This window comes from Procambarus clarkii, chromosome 37, assembly GCF_040958095.1.
Source record: "Procambarus clarkii isolate CNS0578487 chromosome 37, FALCON_Pclarkii_2.0, whole genome shotgun sequence".
NCBI lineage: Eukaryota > Metazoa > Arthropoda > Malacostraca > Decapoda > Cambaridae > Procambarus > Procambarus clarkii.
In genome coordinates this window covers 16,453,131-16,470,599 of record NC_091186.1, presented here as the reverse complement: position 1 = coordinate 16,470,599, position 17,469 = coordinate 16,453,131, and the positions used below count along the sequence as shown (strand labels likewise).

Sequence of the window (17,469 nt, the reverse complement as noted above, 5' to 3'; positions counted from 1 at the left end):
CCCTGTATGACTGGCCACGACGCAAGATGGGGAGGACTTATATCTTATATCTTAATATTATCTTAATATTATCTTAATATCTTAATAATATCTTAATATTACATTTCTAGCTCTTGGCACAAAGTATACCTAGTCTATGGTACCTGTATAACTGTATTGTATTTCCTAGTTGTGTTTATTATTTGTGCCCGCAGGATCAGGAGCTGTTAGCTCTTGGATCCCGCCTTTCTAACCGTCGGTTGAGTAAGGTGCTGCTCCCGACCATAATTTCCTCTATTATATCTACTACATATACATGTGTGTGTGTGTACTCATCTTGTTGTACTTGCGGGGGTTGAGCTCTGGTTCTTTGGTCCCGCCTTTCAACCGTCAATCAACTGGTGTACAGATTTCTGAGCCTACTGGGCTCTTATCATATCTACACTTGAAACTGTGTATGGAGTCAGCCTCCAGCTGTGTGTGTGTGTGTGTGTGTGTGTGTGTGTGTGTGTGTGTGTGTGTGTGTGTGTGTGTGTGTGTGTGTGTGTGTGTGTGCCAAATTTTATTTATGAAACACTACCACAACCACCCACACTACCACAACCACCCACACCATCAACCATCCACACTACCACAACCACCCACACTACCACAACCACCCACACTACCACAACCACCCACACTACCACAACCACCCACACTACCACAACCACCCACACTACCACCACCACCCACACTACCACAACCACCCACACTACCACAACCACCCACACTACCACAACCACCCACACCATCAACCATCCCTGCCCAAACCAACCATTTTTTCCCCAAAGGTGAAAATCTTCACCTTTGGAGAAAAATTAATAGGTTGATTCCTAAAGTTAAATTCCTAAAGATTCCTAATAAGAAATCCTAAAGATTCTTAAATTTTTCCTACCTGGATGAAACCCAAATTTGTAGCATGATTTTAAGACTTACCTGAAAGAAAGAATTTTAACCTAAATATTATTTTTCCATCGGCGAAAGCACTCAGAATACAGCTAATATTTTCTTGAATTCAGAATAACCTGAATACAATAAACTCACTGGAGAGTACATACGTAGTTATTTAATCCAGGAGATTTGTATAGTGTATTTGTATAGTGTATTTGTATAGAGTATTTGTATAGTGTATTTGTATAGTGTATTTGCTATTATGGCCAAACATTGATGCAAGCAGAAGTTATATTGATGAGTTTTTACCATATATATATAATGCCATATATTTTATATATATTATGTATATACATTACACTTAGCTTATCGGCGATACTCTTCCCTCAGTTTCGTTTCCTGTTCCACACCTCTTCCTTGTGCTTTTCCATCTACTAATTAACACTTCCCACCTCCCTCCTTCGTCCTTTTCACCATCATTACCCTCCACTTGTTTACTCCCTTTCTCCCCCTTCACCAATTCGTGCCATCCGCTCCTTTACTCACCGTCTTCCCTTCCTACGACCCATCAACACCTCGGAGACCCTTATCCAGCCTAGCCCTAACACTGTTCTTATCCAGACCTACTCTCTGCCTTAATCCCGTCCCCTGCCTCTATCCAAACCCACTGCTCTCCACGCTCTTCCACTCTCCTCCCCTTCACCCTTCTTCTCTTCCCTGGCCATCAACCCCCCTTTCCTTGAATACCCTCCCTTCTCTGGTCTAGCCCATCATGTCCCCCCCCCCCCCCACCAGCAACGAGTCTTTATTATTGAATTACACCAGTGTGGAAGCCTTTCTTCTGGTGGTGAATGTGGTGTGGATCCATACATTAGTGAGGTGAATGTGTTGAAATACATGCGGGGGGGAATAACTTGCCGCGGAAAAAGGAGCAAATGTTACGATGTTTCAGGCGTAATTATTCTTTAATCAGCCTCTCCGCTTTTTAATGCGGGGGTCGGCGCGTTCGGATCTGGGCGCCTTGGCTTGCTTCCCCCGGCACGGCCTCCTTATAGGTAGCTCCTCCTAGTCTTCGCCTTTTGTCTTGGTGTTCTCTCGCGGCGTTAAGTGCACTTATAAACGTTGCTTCCGAGTGTCTCGGAGGGGGCTCACCCCCCTCTCTGCCTAACCACTTCCCCGTGGCGGGCTACACGGAAGGGTAAAAAGAAAAATGATCAAGAAATCAGAAACATTTTAGTGTTAATCATACAACTCTACGTCAATTAAAAGCCACATTATTTTCCCATCTTTTGAAGCAGACATGTTCATACCTCGTTGCATATTTTTAATCAGAACGAGTGAATACATTAGAATGGCATTTCAACACATTAAGAGAAGGGTGCGGGGGGGGGGGAGTCTAAGAGAGCTCACAGCTGGGTGGAAAAGAGTGGGACCGCTGCTCCTTGCTCCCTGTGCTGTGGTAATTGACTAGGTAGTCTTGCTTCTACACCATTTGTCACGCTATTTATGCTTACACGTTTGTTTATAGGAATAGTTCGCGCGCATACATGTATAAACATGCACATAACGCACTAAAGGGAACCATTTGTGTTGGTCAACGAGCAGAAATACACACTGGTGATTCTTAGTTTAAGGTCGAACTGTACCTTTGGGACCTTTGGCTGTGTACTCTATATTTCTTAAGTTCTTCTTTACTTGAGAAGGAAGTTGAAATAAAACGGAAATAATCCGAGCGCTTTAGGAATTTAACACCTGTTCAAGGTGTTAAATTGTTAACACAAGTTTGTTGAATTGTTTTAACACCTGTTCAATGTGTTAAATTTTTAACACAGTTTGTTTAATTGTTTTAACACCTGCTCAAGGTATTAAACTGTTAACATGGTGTGGGGAGGGGTTTACTCCCCCACACCATGTTCAAGGGGGGGGGGGGGGGGAGAGGGGCAACATGGCGGTTCACCTCTCATCTTTTCTTCACCATATCGACCAGGTTGCCTCGGATGAACCGTTCAAACCAATACTATCTGCCCCCTACCTATGAACCAACTCAATGTTAACTTTTTTTCCACGCATGCCAAAGTGGAGGAAAAATTCCCGAGAGACAGTATTAATAGCAATGTGATTCCCCCTATCCACACCATTAAGGAGATAGTGACTATCTTTATTATCTTGAGTTGATTTCGGGGCTTAGTGTCCCCGCGGCCCGGTCCTCGATCAGGCTTCCACCCCCCAGGAAGCAGCCCGTGACAGCTGACTAACACCCAGGTACCTATTTACTGCTAGGTAACAGGGGCATAGGGTGAAAGAAACTCTGCCCATCGTTTCTCGCCGGAGCCAAGGGATCGAACCCAGGACCACAGGATCACGTGTTCAGCGTACTGTCCGCTCGCTGCAGGAGCATGAAGGCTGTCAACATGCTCACAGAGAACTCTCCTGGCACCAAACGCCGTCAAAGAGACAAATGTCGTCTACGCCTTCACATGCCCACTTGGGACTATCAGCTCCCAACGATTTTAATGTATAGGTAAGACAATATTTCATTCAAAGACATTTGGAACTTTCAAGTATTTAAAGCGAGGTCTGTGTACTATTCAGGTTTATAATTTGATATCTGTTCTGTGACTTAAACCTGGACTAGATGAAATAGTTTAACACGTAACCCGAATGCACTCGGGTTACGAGGTCAAATGAGTGGCGTGATCAAATGGTTGAATGAGTTCATAAAGACTCTCTTATGATTTTGTAGTGTGATGGTACAGTGGTACAGCACTCGGCATTGTAGTGTGGTGGGCCATATACATATATATATATATATATATATATATATATATATATATATTATTATATGTGAATATATATATATATATATATATATATATATATATATATATATATATATATATATATATATATATATATATATATATATATATACATATATACATATATACATATATATATATATATATATATATATATATATATATATATATATATATATATATATATATATATATATATATATATATATATATATATATACACACACATATACACACACACACTCATGTAGACAACATATGTACGCATTACGCTGCTGATCATAAAAAAGGTGTTAAAACTGAACTATATTTTTTTTAGATATTAAAAAAACAAAAAACATTTTCAAACATAATTAGTATTAATATCTTTGTGTTAATATTGTAAAGATTATGCCTAGATTCCACGGGGATTAATACAAGATTTCTGACGCCATGTTCAGTAATACATTAGTCTGTATTTTCTGTTAAATCAAATATTCAAGGTATAGCTCCCCCAGGGTCAGCAGCGCTGTGGGTATATACATGTGTATGTATATATATGTATGTATATACGCGGTAATACTGTCAGGAAATATTCAATCCTGCTCTAATAATCACCCTGAACTGTGGTTATTCAGGAAGTAGTATTCATTAGTTTGAAAAACAATGTTGTAGAACAGCCCCGTTAAAAAGTAGGGATTTAAGAGATGATGTTAGGAACATTAAAATGCGTAAGGGTTTTCAACACTCTTCTTTCTGAATGTAAGGGATTTTTTGGCCTGTATACAATGTCTTGAGTTTTTCTACTGTCTTCGGAGGCGGTACTCTGAAGTAGTAACCTTCGGAAGCTGTATCGGACGATTTCCTGTTCTCATGTAATGAGGAATCTGTTAAGACAATGGGAAACAAAATCACTTGGAATTCGAACACGAGGCATTAAGAGGCTCAGGTCTCGTCTCGAGGTAAGGTATCCGTGAGATAGACTTGAGATAGAGAGACTATCCTTGAGATAGACTTGAGATAGAGAGATAGACTATCCTTGAGATAGACTTGGTCTTGGTGACCATACCTAACCTGGTCGCCAAGACCACATCGAACCTGGTAGAGACCACACCCGACCCGGTCGTCTAAGATCACACACCCGACCCGGTCGTCTAAGATCACACTCCCGACCCGGTCTTCTAAGGTCACCCCCCCCGACCCGGTCGTCTAAGATCACACACCCGACCCGGTCGTCTAAGATCACACACACCCGACCCGGTCGTCTAAGATCACACACCCGACCCGGTCGTCTAAGATCACACACACCCGACCCGGTCGTCTAAGATCACACACCCGACCCGGTCGTCTAAGATCACACACCCGACCCGGTCGTCTAAGATCACACACACCCGACCCGGTCGTCCTAAGATCACACACCCGACCCGGTCGCCGTCACTTCACAACATTAAAGACATTATATATATGACTTATAAACCCCCGAGTTAAAAAGAAGCATTCTACTTCAGACAAATATAAGCGACTGGTTGTGGAGTGAGTTTAAAAAAAAGATATGAAAAAGTTGCAGCCCCCTGAAGGCTTACGTTGATGTGATATAATTCGCCTTCGTTCCTCTCCATAAACTACTCGATTCTACGACCCGCTGGTCGTTATAAAATACAGTAGCAATCAGCGTAAACACCAATATTTTTACGCTCTTATGCGTCCAAGCGTCACGCATGGACGTATATGCGTCCCTACGCAAGGAAGAAATATGTAGGTCCGCCAATCACCATCGAGAGGCCTACATAATGGAAGTATCAAGGGTTTAGCATATAGGTGATTGTGAGTTGGTCTCGCTTCCATATACAATACATATTGATGGAGTTTTAAACTGCTAATTGTAAAGCGCGAAGAGGCCTCCTGGTTGGTTGGATGGTTAGTACCTCACAGGTCAAGTCAGCCAATAGGGAGGGGGGGGGGCAAGATTTTAGATGGACAGGTGTTTAATGACTGTCTCCTTCACTGACATCCTGCAGGTGTTCAGGTCAAACTAAGACACACGGGGTTACAAGTACTTGGGAAAATACTGATTTCTCATTCCGCTCGCAACACACACACACACACACACACAGAATGGGAGAACAAGTCCTTCGTGAAACGGACAGAGAGAAAGATCTAGGAGTTGACATCACAACAAACCTGTCTCCTGAAGTCCACATAAAGAGAATAACATCAGCGGCGTATGCGCGGCTGGCTAACATCAGAACCGCCTTCAGGAACCTGTGTAAGGAATCATTCAGAACCTTGTACACCACATATGTAAGACCAATCCTGGAGTATGCGGACCCAGCATGGAGCCCGTACCTTGTGGAAAACTGAGGGAACTGGACCCCACTACACTGGATGAAAGAAGGAATATGACAAAATATAATAACGACCTACAGAATATATTAAAGGTAACGACAAAGCAGATATAATAGCAATGTTCTATTTAAGAAACTGTAGAACGAGAGGATATAATTGGAACGAGAGGATCTATTAATACAGATGAGTCAAGAGGGTATTAGGTCACCCTATGTGTATGTCCATGGGCGACTAACTGGCGTCCAACACCGCTCGGCACGCTATCATCGGCGTCCTCGGCGATCTGCTTGAAAAATTTGACAACTCTTGGGCGTGTACCTAACTAACATTATACACAGTGATTTACCTATAGTGGCCGTAAACAAACAAGCTTTGAGACGTCCAACAGATATATCAGAAGAACTTTTTCACTGTAAGGGTCGTAAACTATAAACTAGCAAGGGACTAGATAAGAAAGTTGTCGAAGCCAATTAGATACACAACTTTAAATGTAAATATGGTAATATGAATAAAAAAAATCACTGCACTGAATTAATGATGGTTGAAATACGAGGATAATACATAGTTTTCAGTGTCAGGATTGCAAACAGATGCAATGCCCTTGCAGATAGAGACAAACTTCATGCACAGCATCATGTATATGTATGTATGTATGTATGTATGTATGTATGTATGTATGTATGTATGTATGTATGTATGTATGTATGTATGTATGTATGTATGTATGCATGCATGTATGACGGCGCCCAATAGTCCCAGAAACTATTCGAAACCACAATCGACTTGAGAATCGTCCAGGACGGACCGAAACGTCGTCGTCCTTTCACCTTCTAGTGTGTGGTCTGGTCAACAGTCCCAGAAACTTAGATCCGATTAAGAGGCGGAGAGTCGGGACCCAAGAACACCAGCTTCTACCCAACAGCAAGCACAACTTCGCTTGTACAACTCACACACACACACACACACACACACACACACACACACACACTCACACTTTTAACCCTTCATTTACACGAATCGTGCCAAAGACGGTGAAAATAGATCTGCTCTATTTATGTGCTTGGCAGGGTGAACATATCGGCACTTGAGAGCTGGTTGTTTTTGTCTTAGTTACCTCAGTAGTTAAACCAATGCCACCTTGGCACTCGTGGCACCAGGTGAGGGGAAGGTAGGAATGGTGGTTGTGCATGGCTAATTAGTGACAGGGGATGCGAGTACCGTGTGTGTGTATACTCACCTATTTGTGTCTGCAGGATCGAGCATTGACTCTTGGATCCCGCCTTTCGAGCATCGGTTGTTTACAGCAATGACTATGGTCCTATTTCCCTGTCATGCCTAGTTTTAAAATTATGAATAGTATTTGCTTCCACAACCTGTTCCTTAAGTGCATTCCATTTTTCCTCTACTCTCACGCTAAAAGAAAACTTCCTAACATCCCTGTGACTCATCTGAGTTTCCAGCTTCCACCGATGATGTCCCCTCGTTGTGTGTGTGTGTGTGTGTGTGTGTGTGTGTGTGTGTGTGTGTGTGTGTGTGTGTGTGTGTGTGTGTGTGAGAGAGAGAGAGAGAGAGAGAGAGAGAGAGAGAGAGAGAGAGAGAGAGAGAGAGAGAGAGAGAGAGAGAGAGAGAGAGAGAGAGAGAGAGAGAAGAGAGAGAGAAAGAGAGAGAAAGAGAGAGAGAAAGAGAGAGAGAGAGAGAGAAAGAGAGAGAGAGAGAGAGAAGAGAGAGAGAGAGAGAGAGAGAGAGAGAGAGAGAGAGAGAGAGAGAGAGAGAGAGAGAGAGAGAGAGAGAGAGAGAGAGAGAGAGAGAGAGAGAGAGAGAGAGAGAGAGAGAGAGAGAGAGAGAGAGAGAGAGAGAGAGAGAGAGAGAGAGAGAGAGAGAGATAGAGAGAGAGAGAGAGAGAGAGAGAGAGAGAGAGAGAGAGAGAGAGAGAGAGAGAGAGAGAGAGAGAGAGAGAGAGAGAGAGAGAGAGAGAGATAGAGAGAGAGAGAGAGTGAGAGAGCAAAAGACGAATAGGTAATTGACTGACAAGAACAGACATTGACCGTCAGCCATAATACGACCAGAATGAAGGCAATTTTCAAACATTCTGAGTGACCAAACATGGCGCCATACAGACCAAACACTACACAGGCCAAACATGCTAAAACTCCCACACACACACACACACACACCGCGCAGGAAAGCGAAGAAGCCTAAAAAAAAAAAAAACTTAGATTAATAGAAAAAGCAACAAATGAAATGTCATTCTTGCATTTGCAACAATGATATAACCAGAGAGTATTAATAACACCTGAGACTTGCAAGATATTCCTTTATATGTTACCCCGAAAAGTCAACAACAGGATATCATTTCAACCAAACAGGATAACTTGTGATAGCTTTCCTCACTGACCCAAAGCCAGTGACACGCTCCTCTTAAATCGCAATTAAGAAATCCTGACAATGATACCTGGTTGATGGGGGTTCTGGGAGTTCTTCTACTCCCCCAAGAAGCCCAGCCCGAGGCCAGACTTGACTTGTGAGAGTATGGTCCACCAGGCTGTTGGTTGCAGCGCCCCGGTGACGATGGGCTGGTCAGGTCTTAACAATCTATTCTGGATAGGTTGCCGCTCCTGCGTCATGTATAATACGCGATCTCCCTAACTGTGGAGTTGTATAGCACAAAACATGTGTATACACACGCATTTATGCATACATCACGCACGCAAATGCATGCACATACACACACACACACACACACACACACACACACACACACACACACACACACACACACACACACACACACACACATACACAGTTTCAAATGTAGATATGACAGAGCCCAGTAGGCTCAGGAATCTGTACATCAGTTGATTGACGGTTGAGAGGCGGGGCCAAAGAGCCAAAGCTCAACCCCCGCAAGCACAACTAGGTGAGTACACACACACACACACACACACACACACACACACACACACACACACACACACACACACACACACACACACACACACACACACACACAGGAGGGACCAAAGAGCCAGAGCTCAACCCCCGCAAGCACAATTAGGTGAGTACACACACACACACACACACACACACAGTTTCAAATGTAGATATGACAGAGCCCAGTAGGCTCAGGAATCTGTACATCAGTTGATTGACGGTTGAGAGGCGGGACCAAAGAGCCAGAGCTCAACCCCCGCAAACACAACTAGGTGAGTACAACTAGGTGAGTACACACACACACACTGAGGGAAGGGAAGGGAATTTTCAGGGGGAAGCGTCAAGCCATTAGACTATAACAAATTAGATGTTCACAATACATAACAGAGAACAAGAGAACATGTATGAAAAAAATAGTTCGAGAGTCATTCATTTATTCATTCATCGAGTCATTCATTCATTCATTCATCGAGTCATTCAGCCACAACCAGCGGCTGGAAAGGCGGGCTCCAATAGCTGAAGCTCGACCTTACAATAGGTGAATATACTCCTATTTATGATAGCTATATTAATATAACTAGCAGAATACTGTTACTAGTCATCTACTGTGGGGTTCCGCTTTTGTGGTCCCGGGTTTGAGGCTCCGATGGTCCAAGAAATAGTGAAATAATAGTGAAATAAAGAAATAGTAGATAACTATTAAATGTAGTTGTAGCGACAAATTATTGCTTGTATAATAGTCTGCTACTTGTATTGTTAAAATGCAACTGCTAGTTGTATTAGTCTCTTAGTACAGGGACACCTGCGGTACAGCAATACAGCAATACAACATTATCAAACTACTGTATTACTAACGACAGAGGCCCGACACCGGCTAGCAGCATGAGCAGTAACAACGGCAGAATTCCGCCATTAACAGCGTGAAGTGAAGCCATTTCACCGATCACCCGTTACAACGGAAACGGACAACAGTGGTGGCGCCGCGAGAAGCATCTCAGAGGGACATTGAAGGCATCAACAGGTAGACTCGAACCCCTCACCCACTTGCTACACAACACGTCCCGGAATGAAACACAGCAACCATCGCGTGCTGGAGCATCTGTCGGCCTTTTCTAAATCACCGGCGTCTTTCCTTGTCTATCAAGTCCCTCCTGCCTTAGTTCACGGTGGTGAGAGCGAGCTCCATAATCACCTTACCCGTCCACCAGCGTGCCAGAGCCGGTCCCACGCTCCCCCGTAATCAAAGCGCTAATATACATCACTCTCAGCTCCGCGCGGAAAAAGGGGGGGTGGAGGGGGGGGGATGTGGAAAGAATGCGGTGAGATTATGAATAGAACGAATTCGTGCGAATATATTTAACGAAACGAACCAACGACCATCGCCGGCTGTTAAGCTCTCCACGACACACAACTCAACTCTGTCTATCCCATTACTTCAGCTAACTGCTGTATCGCAGCCTGCGTCATGACCATGCAGCAGCAGCAGCAGCAGCAGCAGGAGCAGCAGTAAGCAGCAGCCGTAGAAAGGTTTCTGCTGTTGCTTCTGCACCATCTTCATTAGCACCATCAATATCAACAGCTCAAGAAACGGTTATTTTCAGGTCAGTTATTCTCAGGGTTCACACGCTCGTTCTGAACGCGTGTTAACGCATGCGTGCATACACACGCACAAACACCCGCACTTGCACACGCACTTGCACACGCAAGCGTTCAACAAGACATCTTTCCACACACACACACACACACACACACACACACACACACACACACAGCCCCGCTTGCGTGACTGCCGGTAATGAGTGATGGACCACATCCAACAAACGTGCCTTGCAAGAAGTCTTGAGGTGAACAACTGCAATAATCCCCTATTGGAGTACTAGACGAGTATTCAACCAGTACTCAGTGGAGTTTGGATGAGTACTCCCCATGTACTCAGTGGAGTTTGGATGAGTACTCCCCATGTACTCAGTGGAGTTTGGATGAGTACTCCCCATGTACTCAGTGGAGTTTGGATGAGTACTCCCCATGTACTGAAATTGCAATCAAACACAAGGACCAGGCGATAGGTGCGGGTACCAGGTGACACAAGGGGCAGGGGTCAAGATGAGAGGACACATTGGGTGGGGTCAGGGGATGGGAGACATGGAGTGGGGTCAGAAAGAGGAGAAACAAAGGGGGTGAGGGCGAGAGGGCACAAAGGGGGAGGGTTCAGGGCGTGGGGGAGACACAAGTGAAATCTGAACCCCTGTATGAACCTTTATATCAATAAAACAGAATGTCTGTTCGTCTATTCCAGTCTGGAGGTCAAGGGCCAGATTCACGAAAGCACTTACGCAAGCACTTACGAACGTGTCCATCTTTCCTCAATCTTTGACGGCTTTGGTTACATTTATTAAACAGTTTACAAGCATGAAAACTTCCCAATCAACTGTTGTTATTGTTATAAACAGCCTCCTGGTGCTTCGGAGCTCATTAACTTTAATAATTGGGAACAAAGCCGCCAAAGATTGAGGAAAGATGTATAGGTTCGTAAGTACATGCGTAACTGCTTCGTGAATCTGGCCCCTGATGCTTAAACTTTGTAGGGTGACTGGAGGCTGTGGGGTGGACGGGTCTGTCATAGGCGCCTGGAGTGGACAGCGCTTCGGATTCGTAGTCCTGAGGTTCCGGGTTCGATCCCCGGTGGAGGCGGAGACAAAGGGGCAAAACGTTTCTTTCATCCCTGATGCCCCTGTTACCTAGCAGTAAATAGGTACCTGGGAGTTAGACAGCTGCTACGGGCTGCTTCCTGGGGGGGGGGTGTAACAAAAAGGAGGCCTGGTCGAGGACCGGGCCGCGGGGACGCTAAGCCCCGAAATCATCTCAAGATAACCTCAAGATAGGCGGGGCGTGTTTGGCTGTTATTGTTGTATTAAATTCAGCTACTGGGAACAAAAAGTTCCAAGTAGCACGGGCTAAGGTGAGCCCGTAGTGGACTTACAGCCCCGCTCCTATGCCAGATAACTGATGTCGTGTTCGGCTCCCTTTATGAAGTCGGTAGAAATGAAATGTTCGACGCCGAGTCCGTAGACTTCTATCTTTGTCGTATTACAAAATTTAGATATTCACATGCAAATAGTAAGTTCTAATGGCAAATTTTTATTCTGGGATTGACCCGGACACCGCCGGGTACCCCCAGGTAGTACCACACTGGACATGATAACTACATACACGATTCTAACGGAAGTACAGATGTTGATGAAGTAACCCCCTAAACTATGTGAACACGACATGCAGGAAGAGTATCATTCCATTACCTAACCGACAGCTGCAAAGACGGGGGCTAAGGAGCTGAAGTTCGACCCACCAATGGAGTGCACACCTACACAAACCCACGAACTAAATGATGACTATTACACCCCATTTGGTGGCTCTACCTGTGCACTCGTTGTCCTCACTAACGATGACAAGATAATGTCTGATGACCCAGGTAACGAGAGGGTAATGGATGGTAGGGTGAGAGAGGTGAGGGAGGGAGGGAGGGAGAGAGGGAGGGAGGAAGGGAGGAAGGGAGGAAGGGAGGGAGGGAGGGAGGGAGGGAGGGAGAATTGAGCAGAGAGGGAGAGCAAGTGTGTGGGAGGGGGGGGGGGGAGGGGGATTGAAAGGGGGGATTCAAGTTAGCAAGAGAAAAAGAGTTCGTCGGGAGAGTGTGGGATCGGAGGGATAGTGAAGGTGGGTGAGAGTGAGGTTGTCTTGGAAGGGAGGGAAGAGAGAGGGAGAGAGAGAGAGAGGGTGGCTAAAGGGATGAAAAGAGGGAAAGGGGTCGATAGGTGTAGAGTCAGGACAGGAGGTGACGAGATGAGTGACAGGTTAAGTCATCTGAGGCTTGGAGAGGTGTGACTGCTTGGGGAGAGGGGGAGGCACAAGTTAAAGAGGAGGGTAGGGAAGTTAGGAGGGGGAAGTGGAGGAGGAAGAGAAGGGGAGGAGGAAGAGAAGGGGAGGAGGAAGGGAAGGGGAGGAGGAAGGGAAGGGGAGGTGGAAGGTGCATGTGGAGGGAACGTGAGGGAAGATGAGGATGGAGGGAAGAGGAGGGTGGAAGAAAGGTAAGGGTAGAGAAGAGGCTGGGGAGGAATGAGTAATTATCTCCTCTGGCACCGCATCACCCACGTCACTGGCACCATATAAACCCACAATTCATCTCCCGCGGCATCAGGTATGCCAGTTTTGCCTCCCTTCCAAACATGAAGAATCAAACCGGAGGGGACAACATCATGTGGCCCAACAATACCACGATATCTCCTAACAGTGTGAAAGGCTTTTTATTTGGCTACCGTTACCTGTGGTGCGTGGCTACAGGTGTCGAATTCCATAATTCTAAATGTCCAGTCATTAGATCCTTCAGACCAACTGATGAGGTACCTGGGATTTAGTAATTACTTTATTACCTCTCGTGTTATTGATGATATCCTCATAATGCATCCAAAGTCTGCCAGCCCAAGGTACTGATCACACGGCCCTGTATGACTAACCATCCTGCGAAAAGGGGACTTTAGAACTGCATAGCTGGCTCTTGACACACCCTATTTAACCCTACATATGACCAGGTGCCTTAGTATGTTAGGAGGGGTGAATAGGACATGGAAGGGATGGAATGGGTGGGTGGAAGAGAGCGTGGGAGGGTGCTAGGGATGGGTCGGATATGATAATGGGGGTTACAAGTGTGTGGGCGGGTGAGAGGTGTTAATTCGAGTTATAAATGGCTGGGAGTTAATAGCATGGGGAGGGGGGAGGTAGGGGTAACAAGCAGGTGAGTGGGTGATGAGTAGGTGGAAGGGAAGTGAAAATGGGGATTGTAAGTGGGTAAGGTGGGGAGGAGTTAATGGGGGGGGAAGTGGGTTAAATGGGGGAAGAGGGAACTATCATGAGAAATCATCCATTACGACTATACAGCACTTGGAATGGGTCAGGATAAGCATTTGGGATGGGACGGGGGTGGGGAGGGGGGAAGGAAGGAATGGTCCCCAACCACTTGTGGACGGTCGGGGATTGAACGCCGACCTGCATGAAGCGAGACCGTCGCTCTACCGTCCAGCCCCAAGTGGTTGCCAGCGGGTAACGGAAGAAAGCATGAAATAGCGATGGATGGTGATGGGATGATAATGTATGGATGATGATGGGTGGATGGTTGTGGGTGGATGGTTGTGGGTGGATGGTTGTGGGTGGATGGTTGTGGGTGGATGGTTGTGGGTGGATGGTTGTGGATGGATGGTTGTGGGTGGATGGTTGTGGGTGCATGGTTGTGGATGGGATGAACACCAATGAACACTAAACATCCACGTATCTTCATATAGGGGCGACCACGTGTCTTCATATAGGGACGACCACGTGTCTTTATATAGGGACGACTACGTGTCTTCATATAGGGACGACCACGTGTCTTCATATAGGGACGACCACGTGTCTTCATATAGGGACGACCACGTGTCTTCATATAGGGACGACAACGTGTCTTCATATAGGGACGACCACGTGTCTTCATATAGGGACGACCACGTGTCTTCATATAGGGACGACCACGTGTCTTCATATAGGGGCGACCACGTGTTCTTCATATAGGGTCGACCACGTGTCTTCATATAGGGACGACCACGTGTCTTCATATAGGGGCGACCACGTGTCTTCATATAGGGACGACCACGTGTCTTCATATAGGGACGACCACGTGTCTTCATATAGGGACGACCACGTGTCTTCATATAGGGACGACCACGTGTCTTCATATAGGGGCGACCACGTGTCTTCATATAGGGGCGACCACGTGTCTTCATATAGGGACGACCACGTGTCTTCATATAGGGACGACCACGTGTCTTCATATAGGGACGACCACGTGTCTTCATATAGGGGCGACCACGTGGCTTCATATAGGGGCGACCACGTGTCTTCATATTGGGACGACCACGTGTCTTCATATAGGGGCGACCACGTGTCTTCATATAGGGGCGACCACGTGTCTTCATATAGGGGCGACCACGTGTCTTCATATAGGGACGACCACGTGTCTTCATATAGGGGCGACCACGTGTCTTCATATAGGGGCGACCACGTATCTTCATATAGGGACGACCACGTGTCTTTATATAGGGGCGACCACGTGTCTTCATATAGGGACGACAACGTGTCTTCATATAGGGACGACCACGTGTCTTCATATAGGGACGACCACGTGTCTTCATATAGGGACGACGTGTCTTCATATAGGGACGACCACGTGTCTTTATATAGGGGCGACCACGTGTCTTCATATAGGGACGACCACGTGTCTTCATATAGGGACGACCACGTGTCTTCATATAGGGACGACCACGTGTCTTTATATAGGGGCGACCACGTGTCTTCATATAGGGACGACCACGTGTCTTCATATAGGGGCGACCACGTGTCTTCATATAGGGGCGACCACGTAGCTGCCACGACAGGGACCTAAGTCCCACGTGTTCCCACGTGTCCCCACTCACGTGGTCCCCACGTAGCTGCCACGACAGGGACCAAGTCCCACGTGTTCCCACGTGTCCCCACTCACGTGGTCCCACGTGTCCCAACGCACGTGGTCCCAGTGTCCCCGAGCACCCCGGGGTTCAATACTCGATGCGCTGGTGACTAGACAAGTACGAAAAATGTGAGTGATTGAGTTACGGAACAAATGAACCTTTTATACTTTAATTGTTCTGGCTGCGGGGTGCCTGCCATTCTCGACCTCACTGGGCCTGCTGCTGCTGCTGCTGCTGCTGCTGCTGCTGCTGCTGGAGCAGTGTTGTCAGGTGTGGACTAGTAGACAAGAGGGGATAAAACACCTGTGGTTAGTGCTAACTATATATACACAGCCTGAGAGATAGAGACGCTGTGCCTCTGAGAAGGAACAAAGTTAAAGCTAAGACATAGCTTCCAGTCTTACTTGTTAGCTTTTGGTTCACTCAGGGGGGGGGGAATAATTAAGTAATAACTGGAGGGAGAAGTGGAGGGGGGGGGGGTGGACTAACTGGAGGGCTCGAAACTGTTTGTTTTGAGGGAGAAGTGAAGGAGGGAACCACAAATTTGGAGGGAGGGAGAGTGAGGGAAGGATAGGAAAGGCAAGGATGTGGAGGGAGTAAGAGGTAGGGAAAGTAAGGAAGGAGTGAGAGTGTGTGATAGGGATGTGGGGGAAGGGGAGGAGGGGGTGTAGGGATGGGGTAGGGGGGGGAGGAGGTAGTCACACTCACGTCTCCTCAGCGCCACACTGCTCTTCACACTTCACACTCCACCACTAGGGGCTGACACTGCAGAACACAGGGTTAATGACACGAGCTGTGGGACGCAATCTCAATGAACGCGAAGGAATGAAGGAATGAAGGAATGAATGAAGGAAGGAAGCCCCCAGGGGTATAATGCTCACCTGTGTCCCATATTGACCCATTACCCCCACCCCCCTTCCCCTGGGTTGAGGCATATTCTCTCAATATACTAACTGAACACATGAGATACTGAAACTATGCACCAGGAGTTACTATGTCATGACACAACTGTGTAATATATGTGAGGTAATTACAACTATGAGCTTGTCAAGCACTTGAATCACCTCTTGTGCTTGAGTGCTCAATAACTCACAATGTAATGTAGTATCTCTCTTGCACTGTTAATGTCGGAGAGACGGAAGTATAACTTGCTGGTTAGAATATTAATTTGCCATTGTAAAAAGCACTTCAATCACATTCTGCAGTTGAGTGTCTATCCCTGTCTATGTAGGGCAGACGTAAAGACGTGTATGCTAGAAAGCACTGTAAAAGCACTTTCAATCGACTGTGTTAGATACATAAAGAGATATTAACTAGTCAAAGAGACCGGGCCGCGGGGACGCTGATCCGTGGAACCATCGCGAGTTAACCGCCAGGAACCAGATTCACGAAGCAGTTACGCAAGCACTTACGAGCCTATACATCTTTTATCAATCTTTGAAGGCTTTGTTTACATTTACTAAACAGTTTACAAGCATGAAAATTTCCCAATCAACTGTTGTTATTGCTATAAACAGCCTCCTGGTACTTCGGAGCTCATTAACTGTTTAATAATTGTAAACAAAGCCGTCAAAGATTGAGGAAAGATGTACACGTTCGTAAGTACTTGCGTAACTACTTCGTGAATCTGGCCCCAAGATGGTAAGAACATTAGTCTCCTCCTCCATCATCTGACACACAGCCACTCGACCTGATATATAGAAGTTCATGGTCATCATGGTACAGGGGCCTCGTAGCCTGGTGGATAGCGCGCAGGACTCGTAATTCTGTGGCGCGGGTTCGATTCCCGCACGAGGCAGAAACAAATGGGCAAAGTTTCTTTCACCCTGAATGCCCCTGTTACCTAGCAGTAAATAGGTACCTGGGAGTTAGTCAGCTGTCACGGTCACCAGTCAGCTGCTTCCTGGGGGTGGAGGCCTGGTCGAGGACCGGGCCGCGGGGACACTAAAAAG

General features: G+C 46.2%; 1 protein-coding gene across 1 annotated transcript; it reads right to left on the bottom strand.

The window, feature by feature from the left end:
• Positions 1–14,549: 14,549 nt before the first annotated feature.
• On the bottom strand, positions 14,550–17,232 carry LOC123753112 (melanoma-associated antigen C1-like). Its single transcript, XM_069336862.1, has 2 exons — positions 17,124–17,232; positions 14,550–15,433 (listed from the first exon to the last, which is right to left on the bottom strand). Exons 1-2 carry the CDS (start codon positions 17,230–17,232, stop codon positions 14,550–14,552), a joined length of 993 nt encoding a protein of 330 aa, XP_069192963.1.
• Positions 17,233–17,469: the final 237 nt, after the last annotated feature.